The sequence below is a fragment of the Rana temporaria genome, chromosome 2, assembly GCF_905171775.1.
Source record: "Rana temporaria chromosome 2, aRanTem1.1, whole genome shotgun sequence".
NCBI lineage: Eukaryota > Metazoa > Chordata > Amphibia > Anura > Ranidae > Rana > Rana temporaria.
The window spans coordinates 265,196,076-265,221,885 of record NC_053490.1 but is presented as its reverse complement, the minus strand read 5'-3'; the positions used below and the strand labels follow the sequence as shown (position 1 = coordinate 265,221,885).

Below are 25,810 nucleotides of genomic sequence, written 5' to 3'. Positions count from 1 at the left end.
TTGTTCCCGACTTCCTTGTCTGCCTGTGCCCCTGACTATTTGCATGTCCTACGGTTATCCTTGTCTGCCTGTTGCCCTGACCTCGGCTTGCCCATCACCACTGTTTCTCCTGCTGACTGCTTCCCCTTTCTCCCTGCAGAGTGTGACTTGAGGAATCTCGGGGATGCGACCTGGACCCAGTTGCGGCCAAGACCATCCTTACCATCAAAGGCTCTGGTGAATACAAAACTGGGTCTTAGACTCCGTGCCCTGGGTGATCTTGGGTTCACGCTTCGTCTCTGCTAGCAGTAGTCGGCCATAGGATTCACCACCCTGTGGTGCATCCCTGACCCCTACGGGGTGCACTTGTCACCTGGCTATGGGTGACCTGACAGTTTGAACAGCCATGAATCCGGCCGACATGCCGCTCCCCACAGATGATCCATTACAGTGCATTGTTCGCAGACTCGAGACGCATGAAGCTAATCAGGATCAGGTGATGCGTTTCCTTCAGGATCTGGCTTCCCGCTTTGATCAGCTTCAGACCTCGCTGGGAACCCCGAATCCGCAACCCCAAGTACAACCAGCAGTTGCACCTGTTGCACCAGTCGCAGAGTCGCATTCACTGAAGTTATCACCTCCAATCAGTTTTTCTGGAGACTCCAAAGCCTGCAGGGGATTCCTTAGCCAATGCACTATTCATTTTGAGCTCTTGCCCCAGTACTTCTTGTCTGATTGGGCCAAGATAGCCTATATCATTTCTCTCCTCTCCGGGGAAGCCTTAGCCTGGGCTGCCCCTCTGTGGGAATTGAATGATCTAGTGGTTTCTAGCCTGCCTGTTTTCTTGAAACTTTTTCGGAATATCTTTGAAGAACCGGCTCGTGTCTCTTCAGCAGCCAGCGCCCTTTTACGTCTCCGCCAAGAATCCCGTTCAGTGGGACAATATTCTCTTCAGTTCCGTATCCACTCAGGTGAACTGAGCTGGAACAATGAGGCCTTAGTCGCAACCTTTTTGCATGGCCTATCTGATAGAGTGAAGGATGAACTAGCAGGAAGAACCATCCCCACTGATCTGGACGGAGTGATCTCCTTGTGTAATCAGATCGATATTCGCTTTCAGGAAAGGACCCTAGAAAAGCGACGCCAGCATCCCTTGGCCCTTAGTCAGCCTGAGCTCCCCTCTCTTCGACCCGTGGAGCATCCCTTGCCAACTGAGGAACCCATGCAGCTGGGTCGGACCAGGCTATCCCCTGAGGAATGTGCCAGGCGCAGAACTATAGGCCTGTGTCTATACTGTGGGGGCAAAAGTCATTTTCGTGACACTTGCCCTCTTCGCCCCGAGAAACGCTCGCGTTCAATACATCTGGAAGGTGGAGTATTGGATCCAGAAATATCTCCTTCACCTTCTCGTCTTTTTCTTCCTGTGTCCCTTCATTTTGGTGCTTCTTCTCATTCGGTCTCGGCATATCTGGATTCCGGAGCCGCTGGCAATTTCATAGATTGGGAAATCGCATCGTCCATGAGACTTACCCTTTTGCCCCTCACCACACCATTGGTGGTCTCGGCGATTGATGGCACTGTTCTCCCGGGGGGTCCTATTCGCTTCCAGACAGTCCCTGTTAAGATGTCAGTAGGCACACTTCACCAGGAGTGGATATCCTTCCTTGTTCTACCTAAAACCTCAGCTCCTATCGTTTTGGGTCTTCCTTGGTTAAGACTCCATTCTCCTCACATTGACTGGACTGCCGGACAGATCCTGGCTTGGGGTCCCTCCTGTTCCACGTCTTGCCTACCCAAGGTTGCCCCAAAAGAGAAACTTCCTGTTGCCACCATTCCAGAATCTTTTGCTCGTCCTACCACATGTAGTGGTGTCCGGAATGTGTCCTGCAATAGTCAGGCTGATGCACTTTCTAGCCAATGTAGCACTCTGGATGAGGAGCCCGTCTGTGAACCTGAGCCGATCATTCACTCCAGTTTACCGTTGACTGTCCCTAAAACGCACAGCCAGGCTAATTTGTCTGCGAGTTCTGCAGTCACTACGCCTTGTGATGCGATTCAGGTAATCACTACACCTGACTATGCTATTCAATCGGCCTCTGCATCAGCTATGCCAGGTCAGCCCATGCCCAGTGAGCCTTCTAACTTTTCTTGTTCAGGCCCTCCTGCAACCTGTCTAAGGGGCTCAATCCATCCTTTGGATAGATTGCCTCATTCGGCCAAATGGGGTTTTCTACCTTGTTTTCAGGGCTCTCTGCATTCTGCTGGTTTGCCTGCTATCCAGCTTGACTCCTGTGCCCTGTCACCTTCTAACCAACCTGACTTCAGGGTTCCTCTGACCTCTGCCCAGTCTGATGGTCCTGTGCTTAATCCCCAGTTCATCTTTAAGGGTCTGCTTGATCCTCCTCGGATTCCCGTTGACCCTCTCATGCCCTTACTTATTCCTAAAAGGCCTTTTGAAATGTCAGATCCCTTCAAGACTGCCTATGCTGATGCTGAGTGACTATCCTGTTATGCTGAGTGACTATCCTTTTCCTCCTCAATGATCATGCTGATAGCTTGTAAGAACATTTTTGGTTCTGGGCACCGCCACCAGTGGCTAAGGCCCAATTTTTCTGCCCCTGTGTCATGAATATGCAACAAGTCTGTCTGCTTACCTGATCTCCATGTGTTCATTAGAGGCTGACCCTGCTCTGGTTCCCCTTTTTATCACTTCCTCTTCCTGCATGGCTCCACCCTAGTCCATCCCAGGAAGCCTATATTAACCGTTGCTCTACAGGTCTGCAGTGCTGTTCAACAGTGTTCCTATGCTTAGTTCCTGTCTGCAGTATAGTTGCTAGTTCCTGTTTGCAGAGTGCTTCGTTCATCTTCCGTGTACTGTTTTGGCTTGTTCCCGACTTCCTTGTCTGCCTGTGCCCCTGACTATTTGCATGTCCTACGGTTATCCTTGTCTGCCTGTTGCCCTGACCTCGGCTTGCCCATCACCACTGTTTCTCCTGCTGACTGCTTCCCCTTTCTCCCTGCAGAGTGTGACTTGAGGAATCTCGGGGATGCGACCTGGACCCAGTTGCGGCCAAGACCATCCTTACCATCAAAGGCTCTGGTGAATACAAAACTGGGTCTTAGACTCCGTGCCCTGGGTGATCTTGGGTTCACGCTTCGTCTCTGCTAGCAGTAGTCGGCCATAGGATTCACCACCCTGTGGTGCATCCCTGACCCCTACGGGGTGCACTTGTCACCTGGCTACGGGTGACCTGACAGTTTGAACAGCCATGAATCCGGCCGACATGCCGCTCCCCACAGATGATCCATTACAGTGCATTGTTCGCAGACTCGAGACGCATGAAGCTAATCAGGATCAGGTGATGCGTTTCCTTCAGGATCTGGCTTCCCGCTTTGATCAGCTTCAGACCTCGCTGGGAACCCCGAATCCGCAACCCCAAGTACAACCAGCAGTTGCACCTGTTGCACCAGTCGCAGAGTCGCATTCACTGAAGTTATCACCTCCAATCAGTTTTTCTGGAGACTCCAAAGCCTGCAGGGGATTCCTTAGCCAATGCACTATTCATTTTGAGCTCTTGCCCCAGTACTTCTTGTCTGATTGGGCCAAGATAGCCTATATCATTTCTCTCCTCTCCGGGGAAGCCTTAGCCTGGGCTGCCCCTCTGTGGGAATTGAATGATCTAGTGGTTTCTAGCCTGCCTGTTTTCTTGAAACTTTTTCGGAATATCTTTGAAGAACCGGCTCGTGTCTCTTCAGCAGCCAGCGCCCTTTTACGTCTCCGCCAAGAATCCCGTTCAGTGGGACAATATTCTCTTCAGTTCCGTATCCACTCAGGTGAACTGAGCTGGAACAATGAGGCCTTAGTCGCAACCTTTTTGCATGGCCTATCTGATAGAGTGAAGGATGAACTAGCAGGAAGAACCATCCCCACTGATCTGGACGGAGTGATCTCCTTGTGTAATCAGATCGATATTCGCTTTCAGGAAAGGACCCTAGAAAAGCGACGCCAGCATCCCTTGGCCCTTAGTCAGCCTGAGCTCCCCTCTCTTCGACCCGTGGAGCATCCCTTGCCAACTGAGGAACCCATGCAGCTGGGTCGGACCAGGCTATCCCCTGAGGAATGTGCCAGGCGCAGAACTATAGGCCTGTGTCTATACTGTGGGGGCAAAAGTCATTTTCGTGACACTTGCCCTCTTCGCCCCGAGAAACGCTCGCGTTCAATACATCTGGAAGGTGGAGTATTGGATCCAGAAATATCTCCTTCACCTTCTCGTCTTTTTCTTCCTGTGTCCCTTCATTTTGGTGCTTCTTCTCATTCGGTCTCGGCATATCTGGATTCCGGAGCCGCTGGCAATTTCATAGATTGGGAAATCGCATCGTCCATGAGACTTACCCTTTTGCCCCTCACCACACCATTGGTGGTCTCGGCGATTGATGGCACTGTTCTCCCGGGGGGTCCTATTCGCTTCCAGACAGTCCCTGTTAAGATGTCAGTAGGCACACTTCACCAGGAGTGGATATCCTTCCTTGTTCTACCTAAAACCTCAGCTCCTATCGTTTTGGGTCTTCCTTGGTTAAGACTCCATTCTCCTCACATTGACTGGACTGCCGGACAGATCCTGGCTTGGGGTCCCTCCTGTTCCACGTCTTGCCTACCCAAGGTTGCCCCAAAAGAGAAACTTCCTGTTGCCACCATTCCAGAATCTTTTGCTCGTCCTACCACATGTAGTGGTGTCCGGAATGTGTCCTGCAATAGTCAGGCTGATGCACTTTCTAGCCAATGTAGCACTCTGGATGAGGAGCCCGTCTGTGAACCTGAGCCGATCATTCACTCCAGTTTACCGTTGACTGTCCCTAAAACGCACAGCCAGGCTAATTTGTCTGCGAGTTCTGCAGTCACTACGCCTTGTGATGCGATTCAGGTAATCACTACACCTGACTATGCTATTCAATCGGCCTCTGCATCAGCTATGCCAGGTCAGCCCATGCCCAGTGAGCCTTCTAACTTTTCTTGTTCAGGCCCTCCTGCAACCTGTCTAAGGGGCTCAATCCATCCTTTGGATAGATTGCCTCATTCGGCCAAATGGGGTTTTCTACCTTGTTTTCAGGGCTCTCTGCATTCTGCTGGTTTGCCTGCTATCCAGCTTGACTCCTGTGCCCTGTCACCTTCTAACCAACCTGACTTCAGGGTTCCTCTGACCTCTGCCCAGTCTGATGGTCCTGTGCTTAATCCCCAGTTCATCTTTAAGGGTCTGCTTGATCCTCCTCGGATTCCCGTTGACCCTCTCATGCCCTTACTTATTCCTAAAAGGCCTTTGGTCCTCAATAAATCCTCTCCTCCTGTCCCTACTTCGGTTCTGGTCAATGAGGATACTCAAGTTCTGGATTCTCGTCTCTGCAGAGGCATTCTTCAGTACCTTGTGCTTTGGAGAGGATTTGGTCCTGAGGAGGCGTCTTGGATTTCTGCATCTGAGATCTTTGCGCCCCATTTGTCGAGGAGGTTTCTTCTGGGATTCCCCTTTAGCCCTGGCTCCAGGCTGGGGAGGGGGAGGGGCCTTAAGAGGGAGGGTACTGTCATGAATATGCAACAAGTCTGTCTGCTTACCTGATCTCCATGTGTTCATTAGAGGCTGACCCTGCTCTGGTTCCCCTTTTTATCACTTCCTCTTCCTGTATGGCTCCACCCTAGTCCATCCCAGGAAGCCTATATTAACCGTTGCTCTACAGGTCTGCAGTGCTGTTCAACAGTGTTCCTATGCTTAGTTCCTGTCTGCAGTATAGTTGCTAGTTCCTGTTTGCAGAGTGCTTCGTTCATCTTCCGTGTACCGTTTTGGCTTGTTCCCGACTTCCTTGTCTGCCTGTGCCCTGACTATTTGCATGTCCCACGGTTATCCTTGTCTGCCTGTTGCCCTGACCTCGGCTTGCCCATCACCACTGTTTGTCCTGCTGACTGCTTCCCCTTTCTCCCTGCAGAGTGTGACTTGAGGAATCTCGGGGATGCGACCTGGACCCAGTTGCGGCCAAGACCATCCTTACCATCAAAGGCTCTGGTGAATACAAAACTGGGTCTTAGACTCCGCGCCCTGGGTGATCTTGGGTTCACGCTTCATCTCTGCTAGCAGTAGTCGGCCATAGCATTCACCACCCTGTGGTGCATCCCTGACCCCTACGGGGTGCACTTGTCACCTGGCTACGGGTGACCTGACACCCTGTTTAACAGGGGCGTGTAATTAAAAATGTTGATGCAATACTTTGCAGCGGGCTCATTCCTGCGCTCCAACTAGAGTATCTGTGAGGGGTTGCAGTGTTGTGGCACCAGCACCAGTGCCTAAGGCCCAATTTTTCTGCCCCTGTTTAACAGGGGCATGTAATTAAAATTTTTGATGCAATACTTTGCAGCAGGCTCATTCTTGCGTTTCAACTAAAGTTGCTGTGAGGGGTTGCAGTGTTGTGGCACCAGTGCCTAAGACCCAGTTTTTCTGCCCCTGTTTAACAGGGGCGTGTAATTACAATTTTTGATGCAATACTTTGCAGCTTGCTCATTCCTGCGCTCCAACTAGAGTATCTGTGAGGGGTTGCAGTGTTGTGGCACCAGCACCACCACCACCACCAACAAAGGCCCAATTTTTCAGCCCCTGTTCAACAGGGGCATGTAATTACAATTCTTGATCTAATATTTCACAGCAGGGCCCATTCCTGTACCCACCAAGAGTAACTGTGAGGGCTTACAGAGTTGTGGCACCAGCGCCAGCACCAAAGGCCCAATTTTTCTACCACTGTTCAACAATGGCATGTAATTACAATTCTTGATATAATAGTTCACACAGCAGGGCGTTCCAGCGCCCACCAAGACTAACTGTGAGGGCCTTACAGTGTTGTGACACACAGACAGCAAAACAAATGTTTACAGGGGTGATAACCCTTTCTCGATGTTTTCTGAAAAGCTTAAAAATTGATTTTATGGCTGGAGCTACACTTTAAAAAAGTACCAGTTCAAAATTACAAACAGATTCTTCCTTAACAACAAACCTACAGTGCCTGTCTTGTTTGCACCGCCTGTATAATGCTGTTCAAAGTATATAGGGCCAAAGGGGCTTGTAATGGGAGTGGGGGGAAACCCATGCTATTTTTCTCAATGATTTTCATCCATATTGCAGGAACCAGACATTACATTAAAGCCGCAAGCAGTTTTAAATTCCCTTTTCCTTATAGTAATCTCATTTTGTGCAGGGACAGTTCTAAACACGTGCCACCTCACAGGCATACTATAGACACCCAGCAGGTACGATATTTAAAGGAATTTTTCATTTTTTTTTTCACTTTAAGCATCATTAAAATCACTGCTCCAGAAAAAACGACCGTTTTTAAAACTTTTTTTTCCATTGATACATGTTCCCTGGTGCAAGACCCGGGTTCTCAAACCCGTTTTCAGACAATAACTTGCATATTAGGCTTTAAAATTAGCACTTTTGAATTCGAACATTCGAGTCCCATTGACGTCAATGGGGTTCTAAATGTTCGCGCGAATGTTCGGTCCGTTCAAAGGTTCTGGTGCGAACCAAACGGGGGGGTGTTCGGCTCACCCCTACCTTGAAGTAGTACAGGAACCTTTTCTAAAGTCGGAGCGACTTCAGTAGTGTACATTAAGATGGCTCTCATTCACTTTAATGTAATTTCTCATGTCGCGTGACTTGGGGCGACACAAGTCGGATCCCAAGTCGCAGTAATGTGAACGGGCACTAACCATAGCTTGACTTTAGTAGCAAATTAAACAGATTATTAGACAGACACATATGGTTGGAAGTTTCTTTAGGACTTATAACACTGTCATTGAGGCCAGTTTCAATTCCTAATTCTTATTCAAATATTTACTATGTTTTAAACTGTGTATTTTATTTGTATTACATTAAAAACGCATAGAGATTAGGGTAATGTATTTATCAAACATACTTCAATAAAGAATGCAAGCACAGCAATTGTTCTTCCTTCCCCAGTAATATCTCCACCAGATTCTGACCGGCTGCTGGACATTAGCGTGTGAACTATATGAAGCTAAACAAAAAGTAGAAGCATTGCATTAGTGAGTATTGTATTATATTGCTTTTACTTACATATGTCATTTTATAAACTGATATTTTGTGTTGTTATATTTATGAAATTCATATTTTACAAATATATTTTAAATACCGAGTGATTTCATGCTAAATTGTATACAGAGCATGCTGATGCCTCTGCTTAGAAAGCTCAGCGCTCGTTCTGTACCTTTTGGCTGCTTCTGCATACTGAAGATTTAGAAAGCAACATCTCTACTTGCAGAGAGCCTTTAAATAAAAAATTCATAATTGGCACCCGCTGGCTAGAAGAGACAAATATGAACTACATACTGTATATGCAATATATCTAACCATATTACAAACATAAAATATATGAAAATGTTTCCTTTAACCATTTGCTGACCAACCTACAGTAATTTTACTGCTGGCAAGTGGCTTAAGCAGGCACAGCAGTGTACCTATACATCAACCTGCTCATGCGCACTGGAGAGCCCCGTGGGGTACGCATTCATGCATTCTGCAACCGCTGTGTCCACCGGACTCAGCATTTTGCAGTGCTCACTATTGGGCAGCTGCGAGTGGCCCAATTACCACATGACACTTAGTAAACAACAGTCATGAATGGAATCTATTCATGGCATCATTGTTTTCTACTGTGTGTGATCTGTGATTGGTCTCCAGTGATCACATGGCACCTGGGCCAATCACAGCACCATGTACCATGTGATAGCTGTGGCCAATCACAGCATCACAATAGTAAAAAATGCCATCCATGACAGTTCAAACAATTGCTATTACAGTGATCATCACTGTAACAAGCAATCACAATGTAAAAAAAAACACTGCACTACTCATAACTCATAACTGAAAACAGTGCGTAAGAAAAATTTGTAAAAATACAAATCTAAAAAAAAAATCACTAAACAAAAGATTTTTCTTATTATTACACACTGTCACCAGTCAGTATCCCTGATCACCGCCACACCAGACATATGATGACGCTGTACTGCATTGGTGACAATTTATGACTGGTGTTTTCTGGTGGGGGGCCATTCCCCCTGTCAGAACACAATAGCTCAGTGGGGTAGATCACTGTACTAACATTGCATAGTTAGCACATCAGCCCGCTAGGTTGAATGAAAAAAACAAGTACTGTGTACTAGGCTTTACCTTCACTTTCTGTCCTTGAGATGAAATAGGAAAAAAGAGGGGGAATTACTGCCAGAGCTTTGAGAATTACTCTCTCCGCTCACTCTGGTGACTCAAATTTTTTGGATCTCCCCTTGCTTTCTGTCTCAGTGAAAATGGTACAAGACAAAAGAGTGAATCTTCTCAGCTTTGGCACAGACAGCAATAATAACTTGACAGAGGGTCTAATTATTTGACATTTTACCCCAATTATAAAAAAAAGAGTTTTAACTTAACATTTTACATACACTGTAAATAAAATACACCTAAATCACAAATTTTCCATTGCTGATAATAACAAAACAGAGGCTGGGTTCACACTAGTGCAATGCCAGACTTTGCATGTGATTTGCATCGCATTGCTGTGCACATCACATGCGATGTCTGTGTGATACAAATTCACCCTTACCTACTGTATGGCTGAAATCACATTGCATTTGCACCAAAATGATGCAGGACCCTTTTTTTGGTCCGCACTGGAATTGGATCGCATGGGTGTGAACAATTCCTGTACCATTTCACAGTTCACACTGTGATATGCGAACCGATTTAGGGGTGTCATTAATTTTACATTGACATCGCCAGCAGTTCGCAGATGTCAGAGCGAACCACCTGCGATTCAGCTCTGCATAGGAATCGCAGGGTTTCCCACATCGCACCAGTGTGAACCAGGACTAAATCATTTTATTGCAATCTCTGTAATATAAAATATATTAAAACAATTAATTTGCAGGTCATTTGGCCTAGGAACTGAGCTTCAAATACCATGCCACAAAATCACTTTTAAAGTGATATAGACAATAGATGATTAAGCTTGCCAGCATCTGCCTATAACTGAAGTAGCCGTTTTTGGTGGAGTGCTACATTTAGAATGGTTAAAAGTATTCAACAATGTAATCTAATGTAATATATGTGCCATTTTTTTTATAAGTGATTTGTTCACATAAAACAGTTTTGCCTTTGAATAAGGAAAAGGTGAGTTAGGAGTTCCTACCTCAGCGGCGAATCTTCTTCCATCTTTGCTGTGCTCAGATCCAAGCGTGCCACTGTTTCCCCAGTGAAAGTGAAGCTGTTTGGCTTTGTAAGTACCTTGAAGTCCTCCTTCACTAATTGTAATTTCGTTTTCTTCTAGAAATAACTCAGCTAGAATAAAATGTTAACATTTTAACCGACATTTATGAAAAATATATAAATGTCATTTGGGTACAGTGTTGCGTGACTGAGCATTGCCTGTTAAAGTAGCGCAGTGCTGAATAGCAAAAAATGTCCTGGTCATAAAGTGGGTAAAACACACCCTTTCAGGAAGTCAAGTGGTTAATGTCTACTGGACCTTCCTGCTCTTCAGATTTAAAGTACCACTTACAGCTTCTCTCTATCAGTCTAAACGAGTACAATTTCCAGTTACTATGTTATGCGCAAGCCTCATATAGTAAACAAATACATATCCTTTACCTATCCTGGCTGTGCCAAATCCTCCTTCGTTTGTCCTTCACACTCTCCCCCTTCTAGACACTGCAGCTCACAAAGGAAGGAAAGGCACCCCCCCCCCTCCAGATAGGCAGAGACTTTCAGAGCTGTGCTATGAGTAGAGCAGCTTTCTGCTAATCTATTTATAGCACCCACCCTAACACAAATTTCAGGCTGGTTTCATCACATGTTTCAGAGAACTTGTCAGAAGTTATCAGGCTGTTTATAGAAGAACGGAGCAGGAGAAAGCTTCGGGACTTAGGACTTTGGAGAGAGATAAGAAAACACTGCAGATATATGTCCCCAGCTTAAATTTTATGAATCGGGTTTACATCCACTTTAACTGCTTGCCGACCAGCCGCCACAGTTATACTGCAGCAGGTTGGCTTGGCTGGGCGAATCGCCGTAGGTGTATGTCAGGCTCGTACACAGCTTTCTGTGGGGACAAAGTAGACAAAGCAGATCTCCGTTCTGTCAGGGTATGACACAGAGATCCTGTCATTCTGCTATGCAGGAAAACTAATCTGTGTGTTGACCCAGGCAGCCCATCCCCCATACAGTTAGTAAACACACCCAGTGTCATTAGCACAATGTCAGTGCACATTTTTAGCACTGATCACTGTAATAATGTCACTGATTCCCAAGAAAGTGTTTTTTTGTTTATAGTGCAAAAAAATAAAAACTGCAGAGGTGATCAAATACCACCAAAAAAAAGCTTTATTTGTGGGAAAAAAAGGGCATCGGTTTTATTTGGGTACAGCGTCGACCGACCGCGCAATTGTTAGCTAAACTAACTCAGTGCTGTATCGCAAAAAATGGCCTGGTCATTAAGGGGAGTAAATTATTGTGGGGCTAAAGGGGTTGCAAAGGTTTTTTTTTAATAATAAACATGTTATACTTACCTGTTCTGTGCAAGGATTTTGCACAGAGCGGCCCCGATCCTCCTCTGCTGGGGTCCCTCAGTGACGCTCCTGGCTCCTCCTCTTCTGGAGTGCCCCCACAGAGAGACGTTTTCCATGGGGGAACTTGTGCTGGCACGCTCCCGAGCCCTGCTGCTGCGTCCATCGACACAGACAGCAGTTCTCTGCCCCGCCCCCCCGTGTCCCTGAATTTGATTGACAGCAGCGGGAGCCAATGGTTGCGCTGCTGTCAATCTATCCAATGAGGACCTGCTAAGAGCTGCTATGTTCATCTCTGCCTGTCGCTGGAACGATCGGGTTCAGGTAAGTAAAAGGGGGGCTCTCGCACTGCACGGGTTAACTGCTCGTTTTTGTCTAGGGCAGTGTTTCTCTAAGTTTTTTGTCTTGCGGTGCACAAAAAGGTCTAAAAATGTTCACGTCATACCTGAAAAGATAAAAAAAAAAAAAAATGTTCAAGTGTGATCAATTCTGCCTCACTGACCTAGAACATATATACAGATCTTGATATTAGGCTTAACTAACACTTCACAGGGTGTATTCTCTTTTCAGGGCCAGTGAAAGTATTACATTTGAAGTTTAGCTGAAAAAAATAAATCGCTATGCTTTAGAAACATCACTTACCTGTAAAAAAAGGTATGTTTTGCAGGCAGCTGGATCCTGGAGAAATCTTGAAAGCCACTGCAGGGATGCCAGTGGAGGTGGAGGAGGAAGAAGAGGACATGTGCCCATTGGATCATTTGTACTGCTGTTGAGGACCTGAGGACCCGAAGCTACTAACCATTACAGCACCAGAAGTACAGAGACTGGAATGGGACAGGCAGCCCTGCAGTGAAGATTTACCCAGATGCACAACGTGGGACCTACTTGATAACAGGTAAGCGATGTGACTAAAGATGTAGGGATTTTTTGTTTATTTTTGTTAAACTTTAGCATTAAAGCCAGAGGATCCACATGAAGCTAGCCTCTTCACAAATGGCAGTCTACACATTTCTCTTACAACACGTTCTCCCTATAAGTGGTACTTTGTGATTTGTAAAACTAGGAAATAGCCTCCTATATGTCACTTTCATGTTTTGTATCATGGAAAGAATTTCAATGTATGTATACATTGCAGGGAAACTTACCCGAATGGCCGTTGTTAGTTAGTACAAAGTCATTTTCAGAATCATAATTGATAAATTTTAAGGGACTTAGACTTTTATCTAGTTCAGCTTCTTTTGAAACAATATTTATTGGAGATTGTTCATTGCCATCACATGAGTCTATTGATGTCCATTCCCCTGGTCCTGTTTATAAAGAATATAGAAAGCAATATTAAACTAAAGACAAATGGATTTCTTTATCCAAAATGCAACAAATACCATTACAGTAGTTGTAAACCTCTTACACAAAATATCGACAAAACATATCCCTCTATAGTATGTACTTGTCTCATAGTTACATAATTGGTCAAATTGAAAATAGATACAAGTCCATCTAATTCAACCAAAAAAATTCATAAAAAATACAATGCTGTGTGAAGGGGGTGTGTCCTTTCCCTCCAATCAGCTCTCAGCTCTACATAGTGTAAATTCTGTTTCCTGCTTTCTGAAAGCTCAGACAAGCTGTAAAACTTATAAACTTTGAATGGATGTAGAGAAGAGAATACTGAAGGTAAACAGGTACAACGTATGTAGGAGGATTTAATCTCTGTGTATCACCTGAGGCCAGTCACTTCACTTGGTATATGAAAGTGTTTAAAACCACTTTAAAGGCTAAATGTATTCTCCTTGTTATCACATGCATATTACAGGACACGACTGGCATCTCATGCTGCGTCTATTCCCAGTCTGAGCTCTATTGCAAGAGGCTCATATAAAGCCAAAATCAGGTACTTACACTGCTTGCATTTATAAAAAAAAAAATGTAATAATGTATTATTTAATACAGGCTGCATTAATTTGTGTTTGATAGATCGGCCTGAAATTCAGCTTTTTTGTGAATGTAAACCCGATTCATGAAATTTGAGCTGGCCACATATATCTGTAGTGTTTACTTATCTGGAAGCCTGTCCGTCGGACATGTTCGGTCGTCTGTACAGACTCACCGTACATGTCCGATCGGCCACCATCCCTCACATGCGTCGAAGTGATTTGACGCATGCGTGGAAGCTTTGACCTTCCAGCGTCGCGCACGTCGCCGCGTCATCGTCGCAGCGACGGAGCGGACACGTCACTGCGATGTCTGTCCGCGTGGATTTCGGTTTGATGGTGTGTACAACCATCAGACCGAAATCTCCCAGCGGACATGTCCGATGAAAACGGTCCGGCGGACCGTTTTCATCGGACTGTCCGCTGGTGTGTACAAGGCCTTACACGTTCTCCGAGACGGGACATAGAAAAAGGGAAAGGTTGCTATAAATAGCTTATCAGTAAGCTTGCCATCTAAGCGCAGAGAGATCTGAACATTCTTTTCTTCCTTTGCCTATAAGAAGAGGGGGTGTGTACCTTTCCTCCAATCAGCATGCTTGTCCGACAGAAGTCGAACAAACGGACAGACCGTCATACATACGGTCCGAATGTCGCTTGTTTTTTTTTAACCAGCAAATGTCTCCCAATATCCAACCCGGCTTTAGGCTGAGGCCAAATTGAGGCTGAAAGATGATAAAACTTTTAGGAAAAGGGAATAGTCTTTATACAGCAGTGTTTGTACTTCAGCAGCTTCTGTCATTCGCCTCACCTTGAGTATAATAAACCAGAGCTTTGCCTGGTGGCTTAATACAAAGCAACTTCAGCAAAAAGGGTTGGAGCACTAAATAGAAATGTATTTAAAATCAGACAAACATAAAAATGTATGCGTTCAAGATCTAAATGTTGTGTATGAACCTGTACAATACCTGATGCTTGCTTACATTAGTAGGCTGGCAGGCTACTAGAAAAAAATAATAAAAGAGGAGATGCAATTACAATGCCTCTCTTGTTAACCTTGAAGATCGATCTCTCGACAGTGCCTTTAGATACAGAGGCCATAAGGGCTTGTTTTAAAGCTCTTTTTTTGAGTGGTATTAAGCCCAAAAATAAAAAATATTCAATTACAGCTTACCAACTCTTATGCACTGTACACACGACCGGGTTTTCTGACGAAAAAACGGCGAGGAAAGCTTTTGGCCAGGAATCCCAGCCCTGTGTATGCTCGCTCGCAGTTTTTCCGATGGGAAAACTGCCAAACCCGCCAGACAAAAAAAACAGAACCAGCTCTCTTTTTTCCCACCGGTATTCCAGATGGACTTTTTCCCATCAGAAAACCCGGCCGTGTGTAGCAGAAACTGAACATTTTTGGCAGTTTTCCCATGGGGAAAAACTCAGATGGAGCATAAACACTGTCGGGATTCCAGAGGAAAAGCTCTCATAGGAGTTTTCCCGACGGGAAAACCGATCGTCTGTGTGGGGAAAAAGTTGAGAGCAGGTTTGCGGTTTTCCCCTCAGGATTTCTGGTGGATCTGTTCACGGTCCCGGTTGTGTGTACTAGGCATGAGATGTGATGGCTGCATTCGTTTTCTTTTTTTAAAGTTTTTTTCCCCTGTATTTTCACCTGGTGATGCAGCCCGTAAGTCAGATTTCATGAATGTGGTTTACAAGCACTTTAAAAGAAAAAAAGCATGATCGTTTTACCACCTACATTCATACAGTATATCTGGTTTCCTTGGTTATGACTCACGAATCCAATTTTTTTTCTTATTTTGATACATGATTAATTGATGTTTAATAGTAACTTAGGGCACCAGTTGGATTCATTTATACAGTAATACCATTAATTAATACTGGCTTTTTACCTCTGCAGTTTTCCAAAGGTGACAATTGCACTTCATAACACCATGGTTTACCTACTGGAGAAAAGATAAAAAAATAAATCAAAACACAGCAGTAAGAATTTTCAAGATAGATGTCCTAAAATGCAGTTAGCAGTTCAATATAATGACTACATTTATTTATATGTCTGCGTTTAATTGTGGTAGTTTGTAGTAGAGTGCCTATTTACTCATCATTCACAGATGCAGACACAGTTCCATTTCCTTTTCCCACAATTTCCTGAGTTCCTGTACACACCTAGGGAAAAAACGTTTCTCAGCTTCCCTCCCTCAGCAGCTCAGCGAATTATCTGCAGCCAGGTGAGAGGCCCTCCACTGCCAAAACCAGCTTGCAGGCAGCTAGGCTAGAGTCTAATACCATGCACATTATTCAAAAGACCCAGGTAGGGTGGTGCTTTGTTTTTGGGCTTTCAACTGTTCACCTATGTTACCTGAGCTACCCTGGACTTCACTGAGAAAGGCACCACTTACTGTATGAGTATAAGTGCAAGTACAGTAGCTGTTTGTGTTCTGAACTGTTTTACTAAAGTAGTGATTCCCAGTTAGGCTCTCTCTTGTTATAGCGTTTTATAAGGACTATGCTATGCAATGTAAAACATATGTAGCTTAAAGAGGAACTGCAGTCTGATGACATAATTTGTAATAAAAACATATTTGCCAGTCTGAAGCTTCCCTCCAATCACTTTGCATATTATGTTATATATACTGTGATTCTGTACTTTCAAAATATGCTGCAGAAATCTCTCTCCTCTAAGTCTGGCTGCAGCCATTTTAAATGTGGGCAGCTGAAGCTGCTGTCTGTTCACTTCCTGCATTTACACAGAGGCACACCTCCAGCTCTGCAGCTCTGATTGGCCCTCTTATGACTCATCCCCCCTCCCTTCCTGGCAAACTCTCACCAGAGTGAGAGAGAGCTCTGCATGATGTCATAAGCCTAAGCTAATGACCAGACAAGAAACAGGAAGTGGGCTGTATAAGGTATTTACTGACAGCATTTTTTTTTTTTTACTATCCAAAGTTAAAACAACAAGGGCAGAAGATTTAATAGAAGGAAAGTTGAAAAAATTACTGTAGGTCAGCTTTAAGCCTATTCTACCTGATTAAAACTATATTTGCAAGCTGATATTCCTAATTCCTGTAGGAAAACATCTGCCTGTGCCATGTTTCTCTATTAGTCCTCATTAAACTCTCCTACAGTTGGTAAATGTTTACACAGCTCTATCTGAGCGTTTGATAGAAATTGGTCAGTACAAGGACAATTTGGCATCAGCAGGAACTGGGACAACTTCAGCAAAATTCTGGCAAATTTCTTTCCTTCTGGTCAAAGTGGGCCTATTAGGGCTAGTTTGCACTTGCATCAAAACATGGCTTCTTACAGGCTTTATTACTGAATGCCAGTCAAAGCTCCTGTCACTAAATAAAATAGCTTACAGTCCTGTTTACACCTGCTTTTGCTTGGTGCTTCAATGAGGCTTTGATGAGGCTTCAGGGGGCTTTGATGAGACTTTGGTAGAGCTTTGATGGGGCTGCAGTGGGGCTTCGTTGAGGCTTCAGTGAAGCTTCGTGGGGCTTCGAGGAGGCTTCAAGTGAGCTTTACCATGGACTTCTATGGAGGCTTTGAAGACGCTTTGAAGCACCACTAAAGTTATAATGTTTGAAGCTAAGCTGAAGCAAAGCAAAAGCAAGGTGTAGATTTGCTTATCCCTAATGAAGAACCAATCACTTCCAGAGTCTTCACCCTTCTGCTGTTGATATAGAACCACCCCTGGTGCTTAACCAAAGAATATAACGCACAACACAGCCTAAAGTTTGGGGCAGCCAAAAATATATAAAGTGCTGCATAGTGTACAAAGTGGGGCAGTCACAGATATATTACATGCTGCAGAATGTAAAGAGTGGGACAGTAAGGAAAATATAATGCTCAGCATTGTGTACAGCATAGTAGACAGCGTATAGTATAGACACTGTACATAGTACAGCATTTTGGAATATACAACATACAGTAGAACCTAAAGGCTGAGGCAGTCATAAATATCTAAAACACATCATGCAGAGTGAGCCAGTCAGGAATATTTAACACACAACTCTGTCAGTGGGCCTGGCAGAGCTTCCCTGAGTGATACAACCCATTTTTTTGCATATATGTCTTTGGCTACGGCGGTAGCCTCTACATGAGGAGTGACTAAAAACAAGGCCCTTAGGTATACCTAGATACATACCTGCAGGGGTAGGTTCACCTTTTTTTGGGTTAATATATTTTATAACGAGGCTCGGAGGAAGAAGGTATTCCTTCGAAACACGTCAGCCAGCAGTGGTCCTTAAGTCCTCTCCTTCACCATCTGGAGTCTCTCATAACTTGATTGACTGCCACCATTTAGAGGCTTTTACAAAACAAATTATCTTCACATGTTTGTAAATAGTTTCTAATCTGTTTTTACAAATAAATGTACTAAAGGATAATGTACAAGGCGCTTTCTTTTCTTTATTCCCTCTCAGGATTATGTAACGCATTGTAGGGAAAGACGTCTGGCATTATATAGAAAATAAGACAATGCTGGAACATGTTCTTCCTCTGTAGCAGGCAAGATATAGGCCCAGATTCACAAAGCACTTACGCCGACATATAGCACGTTGCGCCGACGTAAGTGAAAATGTGCGCCGGCGTATGTGTGCGCCAGAACCACAAACCAACACGCGCCCAAAAACAGGCTACACCCCGCCGACGTAGCTTGCACACGCCGGCGTAGGGTGGGCGCACATATGGGCTGGACGCATGGGGCTGCTCCCATTGATTAGCCATTCAAACATGCAAATGAGGGAAATAAGCTACGAGAGATGCGTGTAAGTTGAACGTCCGGCGTAAAGTTATTCCCCATCAATGAGGTGCAACCCGGCAACAGACATGCACAGGTCTGCACCAGGGAACACAAGCCGGCGTATTGTGCGTTGGACATGTGTCTGGCTGGGCGTACGTTATGTTCACGGCGTACGCAGTGATCCGGCGTAGCTTAGGCAGTTGTGCCGGCGTGGTTGTGAGCAGGCGCAGGGGGGTGCTGTGCATGCGTCCACGTCACGGCGCATGTGCAGTTCGTGATACGCCGGGCGTAAAACACTGCGCCACGCCGACGTACTGGTCTGGCGCTCGGACCATCATTTGAATGGGGTCACGCCTCATTTGCATGGGTTCACGCCCACTTCCACCTACGCCTACATGCGCCTTCGAAACCGACACGACGCTGGCGCAGCGTTAGGGGGTAACTGGCTTGCTGAATGCAATGCTTGCCTCTCTGCGCTGCATTAGCGTAGCATACAGTGTTTGCTCTACGGCAGCATAATGTGCGCCTTGCTCTCTGTGAATCTGGGCCATTGTTTTTTTTCTGCACCGTTCCTGCGTAGGACCTACCCATAACACACTCAGTATACATATAATGCTCAATGTCTTTCCCCAGCCCTTAAACCATTTATAGAACCTCAACCTACACTGAGAAAACGCTGACATCTCAAAGGAAGCCCACAGGGTCAGCTCCATTGGATGCAAGCTGCTTGGCTGCTGCAAATAGAGAGGGTGGTGGCAGGCTTATTGACATCACACTGCCTAATGACTAAGCAGACAGTTGGACTCTCTGAGGCAAGCCACTTTACTAATGTCACATAAGCTACTGGTGTGCACGTGGTAAGTATGATAAGTACTGATATGTTAACTGAAAGAAATTCGATTCACCCAGAAGTTGGCAAATCAAACAAAATATGACAGAGGTTGACGTGAATTGCGCTGAAGTCATTGGGAAGTGAATTATGGCCAGTTGGGGTCACTTGGGGGCTGCTGGGCAAACTTTTTCCAATCAAATAGCATGGTAGGCGGGACATAGCTATGGGAGACCTTTACCATTATCACATAGTTTCGACGTAGACCTGGAAATTACACAAATCCTCTAGGGCTCTTCCATGCATAGTGCAGTGAATGCCAATTTTCCACACTCGATAAACACTAGTCACTGCGTGGGGGGGACATTTTTTTTTTCAAGGTGCTCAGTCCACACTGCAATGCAGCCGGGAGGTGTGGTGAGCTGTGGTAAAATGCAGACAGAGGTACAGCATGTCACAACATGGCAGCGCACAGCACCACACTTGATTTAAAGAAATTGTGCATTTTTAGTTATTCACTTTACGCCTTATTAAAAGAGCTGCACCCAGCCAAACAGCATTTTTCAATATTGTTTTTCGCATTGGTAGATGTCCCTATGGGAGTGCCCCTAATTTTTTTATGCCCTTAGTTTGACAATCCCTTGTCTATATCCCTCGAAAATAGAGAGAAATTGTTAACTTTACACTTATGGACTTAAAGTTTGCAGTTTTTAGATGTGTTCACTGAACCCGTGAACCTGTTGTGGCTGGCCCGTGCAGTGTCCCTGGTTGCTAGGAGTCAAGCGACCACTTGCATCTTAGCAACCAAAGACATTTGCGCCCACACAGCAGGAAGTTTGGCTCAGAATATGAAAGAGCCCGTTTAAGTGCCATATAGCCACGTATTGGGTGGTGGCCCTCAGGGAAAGGCACCACCCATGGGTTTCCGGAGACGACTCTTGCTTGGAGAGAATGAGTATCAATGTCCTAATATCCAGGGTGATAATGGTTCTAAGGGGATGGGAGTAAGGCAGCCCCAAAGCTTCCTGTGTTACGATATAAATAATTTGACTGGTTCCTCTTTGTGTCTTAATTTCTTGGGGATCCACAAGTCTGCATGGCTTGCACACATGGGGTCCTGCACATGGGCATATACAACTATGTGTATGTGTAGGCCAATGGAGGAAAATAAAAAAAGTTGCCCCTATAAGCTGGGTAATATAATTTTCCTGTTGAGAATATTTTGTTAGTTTTGTAGATAATACTATGGGCATGGGCGTCCGCTGAAATTTTTTCAGGGGGGGGCGCGCTTCGGCAGCGGCGATACACAGTCGCATTTTACCCCTTCTTCGACCGCTAGCGGGGGTTAAAAGTGCCCCCCCCATGTTAAAATGTAAAAACACCCCACTGTGCCCCCTGCATCTTTCATATCTCTTTGTCATTACTGTGTACCCCCCTCTCCACAACTGCACCTCTGGACCCCTTTACATTACACAGCACCCTGCATCACTGCCCCCCTTTACATTACACAGCACGCTGCATCACTGCCCCCCTTTACATTACACAGCACCCTGCATCACTGGACCCCTTTACATTACACAGCACCCTGCACCACTGGACCCCTTTACATTACACAGCACCCCTTTCCCTTGACTGAAACACTACACTATATTGACAGTATATTTATTTCAGGTCTAAAAGAGGAACCTTTTGAAATGAGGGACAAATGGATTTGATTCCAGAAGGGGGACAGGCACTCTAAATAAGGGACAACTAGAAACTATGCCGTAGGCTGCAACTCTGTGTTGTGTTTGCTCTGCGGTTCCAGACTTGCTAAAAACACATCAGAAAATAGTCTAGTGTTACCTGTGGCAACAGATGTTGGAACAAACAAAGCACATGGCTGGTAAACGATATAAAGCGGCGCTCCTCTCCCTCTGTCCTCTGGCGCTCGTATCGTATGTCACAAAGCTGGGTCTGTGTGCAAGGTCCCGCCCCCCTAGTTCGGCTCGTGTGATAGGCGGAACACTAGAAGACTATCAGACGAGCCGAACTAGGGGGGCGGGACCTTGCACACAAACCCAGCTCCATGACATACGATACGAGCGCCGGAGGACAAAAGGAGGGGAGCACTGAAGTCGCCGCTTAAAGCGGCCCTGCTCCTGGTTCTCCCTGGCGATTCCAGGGGGGGGGGGAAACGACCCCCCTTGCCCTATGGAGCGGACGCCCATGACTATGGGTGAGAGCAATAAACACTCCTTACTTACACCTACAACAATGCCCCTTACCCACAGGTTAACGTTACCATTAAAGCTGTCTCCTCTAATAATGGCCATTGCCCTATATGATTTCCTTCTCTGTGTGTCCCCGAAAACATGGTCAACTAATTTCCACACATTCAGCTCCTTCTCTTGGCCTGATTTTTAGATACCAATTCAGCCATCCATTAGCCACTGAACAGACATGAAGGGGAGAAGTCCATTGTGGGTTCATTAAGTTTTCAGTTGGAAAAACTATTAGAGGCTGCAACGTGTGATAGTTGCTGCAGAGGGTGAAGTCTTGTTTTAGGGGACCAACGACCAACAGGGCAACTGTAAAGATGTGGGGGTAACATTAAAGAGGTGATCTCCATGTCTTTGGTATGCTGCCAGGAATAAACATTCTAGAAATAACAAAAAAACAATAAAAATTAGTGTGTTATATATCTGGTCTCTGGTCTGGAGTTGCGTGAATGGCTAATTTCACAGATGTCATCATCAGCCTTTAGCTGGGCATACATAGGCAGGAGATCCTCTTTTTATCTCACGTTACTTGCTGCAAAGATGGAATTTGCATGCTACTCATTTTGGGGATGCAAAACTGCTCACAGAAGAGTTGAATATCTTAAGGTGTTCTGAGCAGTACTGTAAGGACCATGCTGATGGTCAACCGACAGAAGGAGAATTGCTATCAATGGGACATACTCCTGTCATATAGCCGGTTTAGTAAAAAGCATAAGCCCCTGCAGTTTTGGACAATGATGTTTGATAGGTTCTAAAATATTTCGATTTCTGCACTGTAAAAGGATAATTTCACTTTTTAAAAACAAATAATAAATGCACATTTTTTGCAGGTAAAAAAAATTGCTTTTATAAAAAAAAAATTCTTAGGAGTTTGCAGAGCATTGATCCGCGATCAGTAGATATATTGTTGCCTAGCTGAAAGCTGGGGATTTTGTAGAAAGTAGTTGGCAACCTGCTTTGTCCATTTTGCAGTCAATAGCTACTACCTATTTATCCCTATGCTGCCTACACACGATCGGTCAATCCGATGAGAACGGTCTGATAGACCGTTTTCATCAGACCAAACCGATCGTGTGTAGGCCCCATCGGTTATTTATCCATCAGTTAAAAAATTGGAAACTTGTTTTAAAATTAACCGATGGATACCTAACCGATAGAAAAAAAAACGATCGTTTGTAGGCACGTCCATCGGTTAAAAATCCACGCATGCTCAGACTAAATTAGGGGACTGGAGCGCACGTTCTGGTAAAACTAGCGTTCGTTATGGAGATAGCACATTCATTACGCTGTGGTACGCTGACAGAAAAGCGTGAATCGTCTTTTACTAACACAAAATCAGCTAAAGCAGCCCCAAGGGTGGCGCCATTGGATTTGAACTTCCCCTTTATAGTGCCGTCGTACGTGGTTTACGTGACCGCGTTTTGACACAATCGTTTTTTTAACCGATGGTGTGTAGGCAGGACTGACCATCAGTCAGCTTCATCGGTTAACTGATGATAAAATCTATCAGACTGTTTTCATCGGATTGACCGATCGTGTGTACAGGGCATAAGAGTTTTAGTCTGGAGCTCTGTTAACATGTAGCTATTTCTTGCATGCCCCAGACTACACCCTGCCCTGGTCTATTAATTTACCACTTGCCGTTCAGTCGCCGTCATTACACTGTGGCAGGTTGGCCACCCGCAATTGTGGGAACGAGAGCCCGAACGGGGATCTGTCAATAAACAGACAGAGCCACATTCTGATAGGGGAGGAGAGAGAGATCTGCTGTTCCTAGTGATTAGGAACAGTGATCTCTCTCCTCCTCCAGTCAGTCCACTCCCCCCACAGTTAGAAACACCTCCCAGGGAACACATTTAACACCGTGATCGCCCCTAGTGTTAACCCCTTCGCTGCCAGTGGCATTTACACAGTAATCAGTGCTTTTTATGTTTCAATAGTATTTATTAAAGTTTTGCCGTACAAAAAGTAATAATAAAAAAAAGGCAAATACAAAACAAAGATCTCGGCTTCACATGAAGCAGTATACAACAAATTTTGAGAACCAAACAATAAGTATTTCAATTAACTCAAGGAATCCTCCACTTCTTGCATACATAGGCTATCGCACCTCCTAATGTTGCCAGAAACGTTTTACTCAAAGGAATGTGATACACATGCCTTTCTCAATACGAATCATAGTTTGTATACAGTGCTACCATGTCTATGGCCTCAAGCCTGTTGTCAGTCCTAGGCCGTAGGGTACGTTCCACCCGCTGGGAGGAACCAGCTCCCCATCAAACTTAATCAGTGCTTTTTTATAGCACTGATCGCTGTATAAATATCAATGGTGCCAAAAAAAATTCCGATCTGTCTGCTGCAATGTTGCAGTCCTGCTAAAAATCGCAGATCGCCACCATTACTTGTAAAAATAATAATAATAATAATAATGCCATAAATCTATCCCCTATTTTGTAGACGCTAGAACTTTTGCGAAAACCAATCAATATACATTCATTGTGATTTTTTTTTACCAGAAATACCGGTATGTAGAAGATTACATACTGACCTAAACTGATGAAGATTTTTTTATTTATTTTTTGGGGATATTTATTATAGCAAAAAGTAAAAAATATAGTTTTTTCAAAATTGTTGTTCCTTTTTTGTTTATAGCACAAAAAATAAAAACCGCAGAGATAATCAAAAACCACCAAAATAAATTTCTATTTGTGGGGAAAAGAGGACATCAATTTTGTTTGGGTACAGCGCCGCATGACCGCACAATTGTCAGTTAAAGCGACGCAGTGCGGTATCGCAAAAAATGGCCTGGTCATTCACGTGGGGGAATCTCCCGGTCTGTAAGTGGTTAATCAACGTTCAAAGTGTAAGTGCAGTCATAACTCTCTTTACACTTTTTGATAGAAACAGAAGTGATTACAATTTATGCAAACTTTTCATTTCTATCTGGTTCTCTGTTAAACAGATTTCTGCTCACTTACTGTTCCATTGACAATGATTTTGCCAATCTGAACTGAGGAAAAATCACTATTGGTAACAGACAGAAATAAAAATGCTTTTTTTAGGCAGAATGGGGAGGACTTGAACTCTTGGCAGCTTTTTTTATTAATGTCTGCATTCCTTTTGTAACTTTTGCGCCAATTTGTAGTTCATGAAACTCTTGTCATTGTGACAGTAAATAAGGATTTCCACTGGGACCTATATTTTCAGAGCTGAAGGCTGGCCACTGAGGAACTATGCTTTGGGGACTGGTTGAAGAGGGATGTACCTCCTGCCACTGAGAAGTTAAAATGGTTCTAAAGTCAGAAGGTTTGTTATCTTAATGCATTCTATGCATTATCCCTTGCTGTCCGCCCGCAATCGTCAGAATGGCACTCCCTTGCAAATCACTGTAGCTGTATGGCATGCACTTTAAGTAGTATAAAGGGTACGCGCGCGCACCGTGTGATGTAGGAGTAAATGCGCATTGGCCAGTGGCCGCAATGGTCGCCGGTTACCCATAATTGCTCCTGAGAAGGACAGAACGGAGATCTGTCAATGTAAACAGACAGATCTCTGTTCTGCCAGGGGTGAGGAGACCCTACTGCTTTGGAACAACGATCGGTCTCCTCCCCCAGTCAGTCCCATCCCCCCACAATTAGAAATACTCCCTAGGACACATATTTAATCCATAGATCTCCCCCTAGTATTAAGCCCTTCCCTGCCAGTGACATTTACACAGTAATCAGTGCTTTTTTTGAGCACTGATCACTGTATAAATGTCAATGGTCCAAAAATAGTGTCAAAAGTGTCCGATCTGTCCGCTGCAATGTCGCAGTCCCAAAATAAAAATTGCAGATCACCGCTATTACTAGTAAAAAAAAAATTATAATAAAAATGCCATAAATATATCCCCTATTTTGTAGACTCTCTAACTTTTGCGCAAACCAATCAATATACGGTTATTGCATTTTTTTTACCAAATATATGTAGAAGAATACATATCGGCCTAAACTGAGGAAGAAATTCTTTTTTTTTATATATTTTTTATTATATTTATTATAGCAAAAAGTAAAAAATATTGCTTTTTTTAAAGTTTTCTGTTTTTTTTTGTCTATAGCACAAAAAATAAAAACCGCAGAGGTGATCAAATACCACCAAAAGAAAGCTCTATTTGTGGGAAAAAAGGATGCAAATTTGGCTCCTGCTGCTGTCAATCAAAGTCAGTGAGCCAATGAGGAGAGAGGGGGTGTGGTCCGAGCCACAGGTCTGTGTCTGAATGAACACAGAGAGAATGTTTTTGAAAAGTGAATAAAAGAGAATAAGATAGAAAATAAAAAAATGAAATGTAAAAAAAAAATAGAAAATTAAAGGATAGATTATAATAGAGTAAAACAGAACAAAATAGAATAGTACTGGTAAATAAAAGAACAGAATCGAATGGAATACTATTGAATAGAAATGAATAGAACA

General features: G+C 44.4%; 1 protein-coding gene across 2 annotated transcripts in view; it reads right to left on the bottom strand.

Annotated features, from left to right (window-relative positions):
• The window catches only part of CA4 (carbonic anhydrase 4), a 123,074-nt gene that overhangs the window by 8,884 nt on the left and 88,380 nt on the right, over positions 1 to 25,810 (bottom strand). Inside the window, exons 9-12 of one of the 2 annotated variants that reach the window (XM_040336908.1) lie at positions 15,420 to 15,473; positions 12,733 to 12,894; positions 10,216 to 10,364; positions 7,930 to 8,031 (exon numbers count right to left, since the gene is read on the bottom strand). In XM_040336908.1, the coding sequence (XP_040192842.1) occupies positions 7,930 to 8,031; positions 10,216 to 10,364; positions 12,733 to 12,894; positions 15,420 to 15,473 (467 nt within the window). The remainder of the gene's footprint in view (positions 1 to 7,929; positions 8,032 to 10,215; positions 10,365 to 12,732; positions 12,895 to 15,419; positions 15,474 to 25,810) is intronic. The other variant, XM_040336909.1, reaches the window with a different exon arrangement.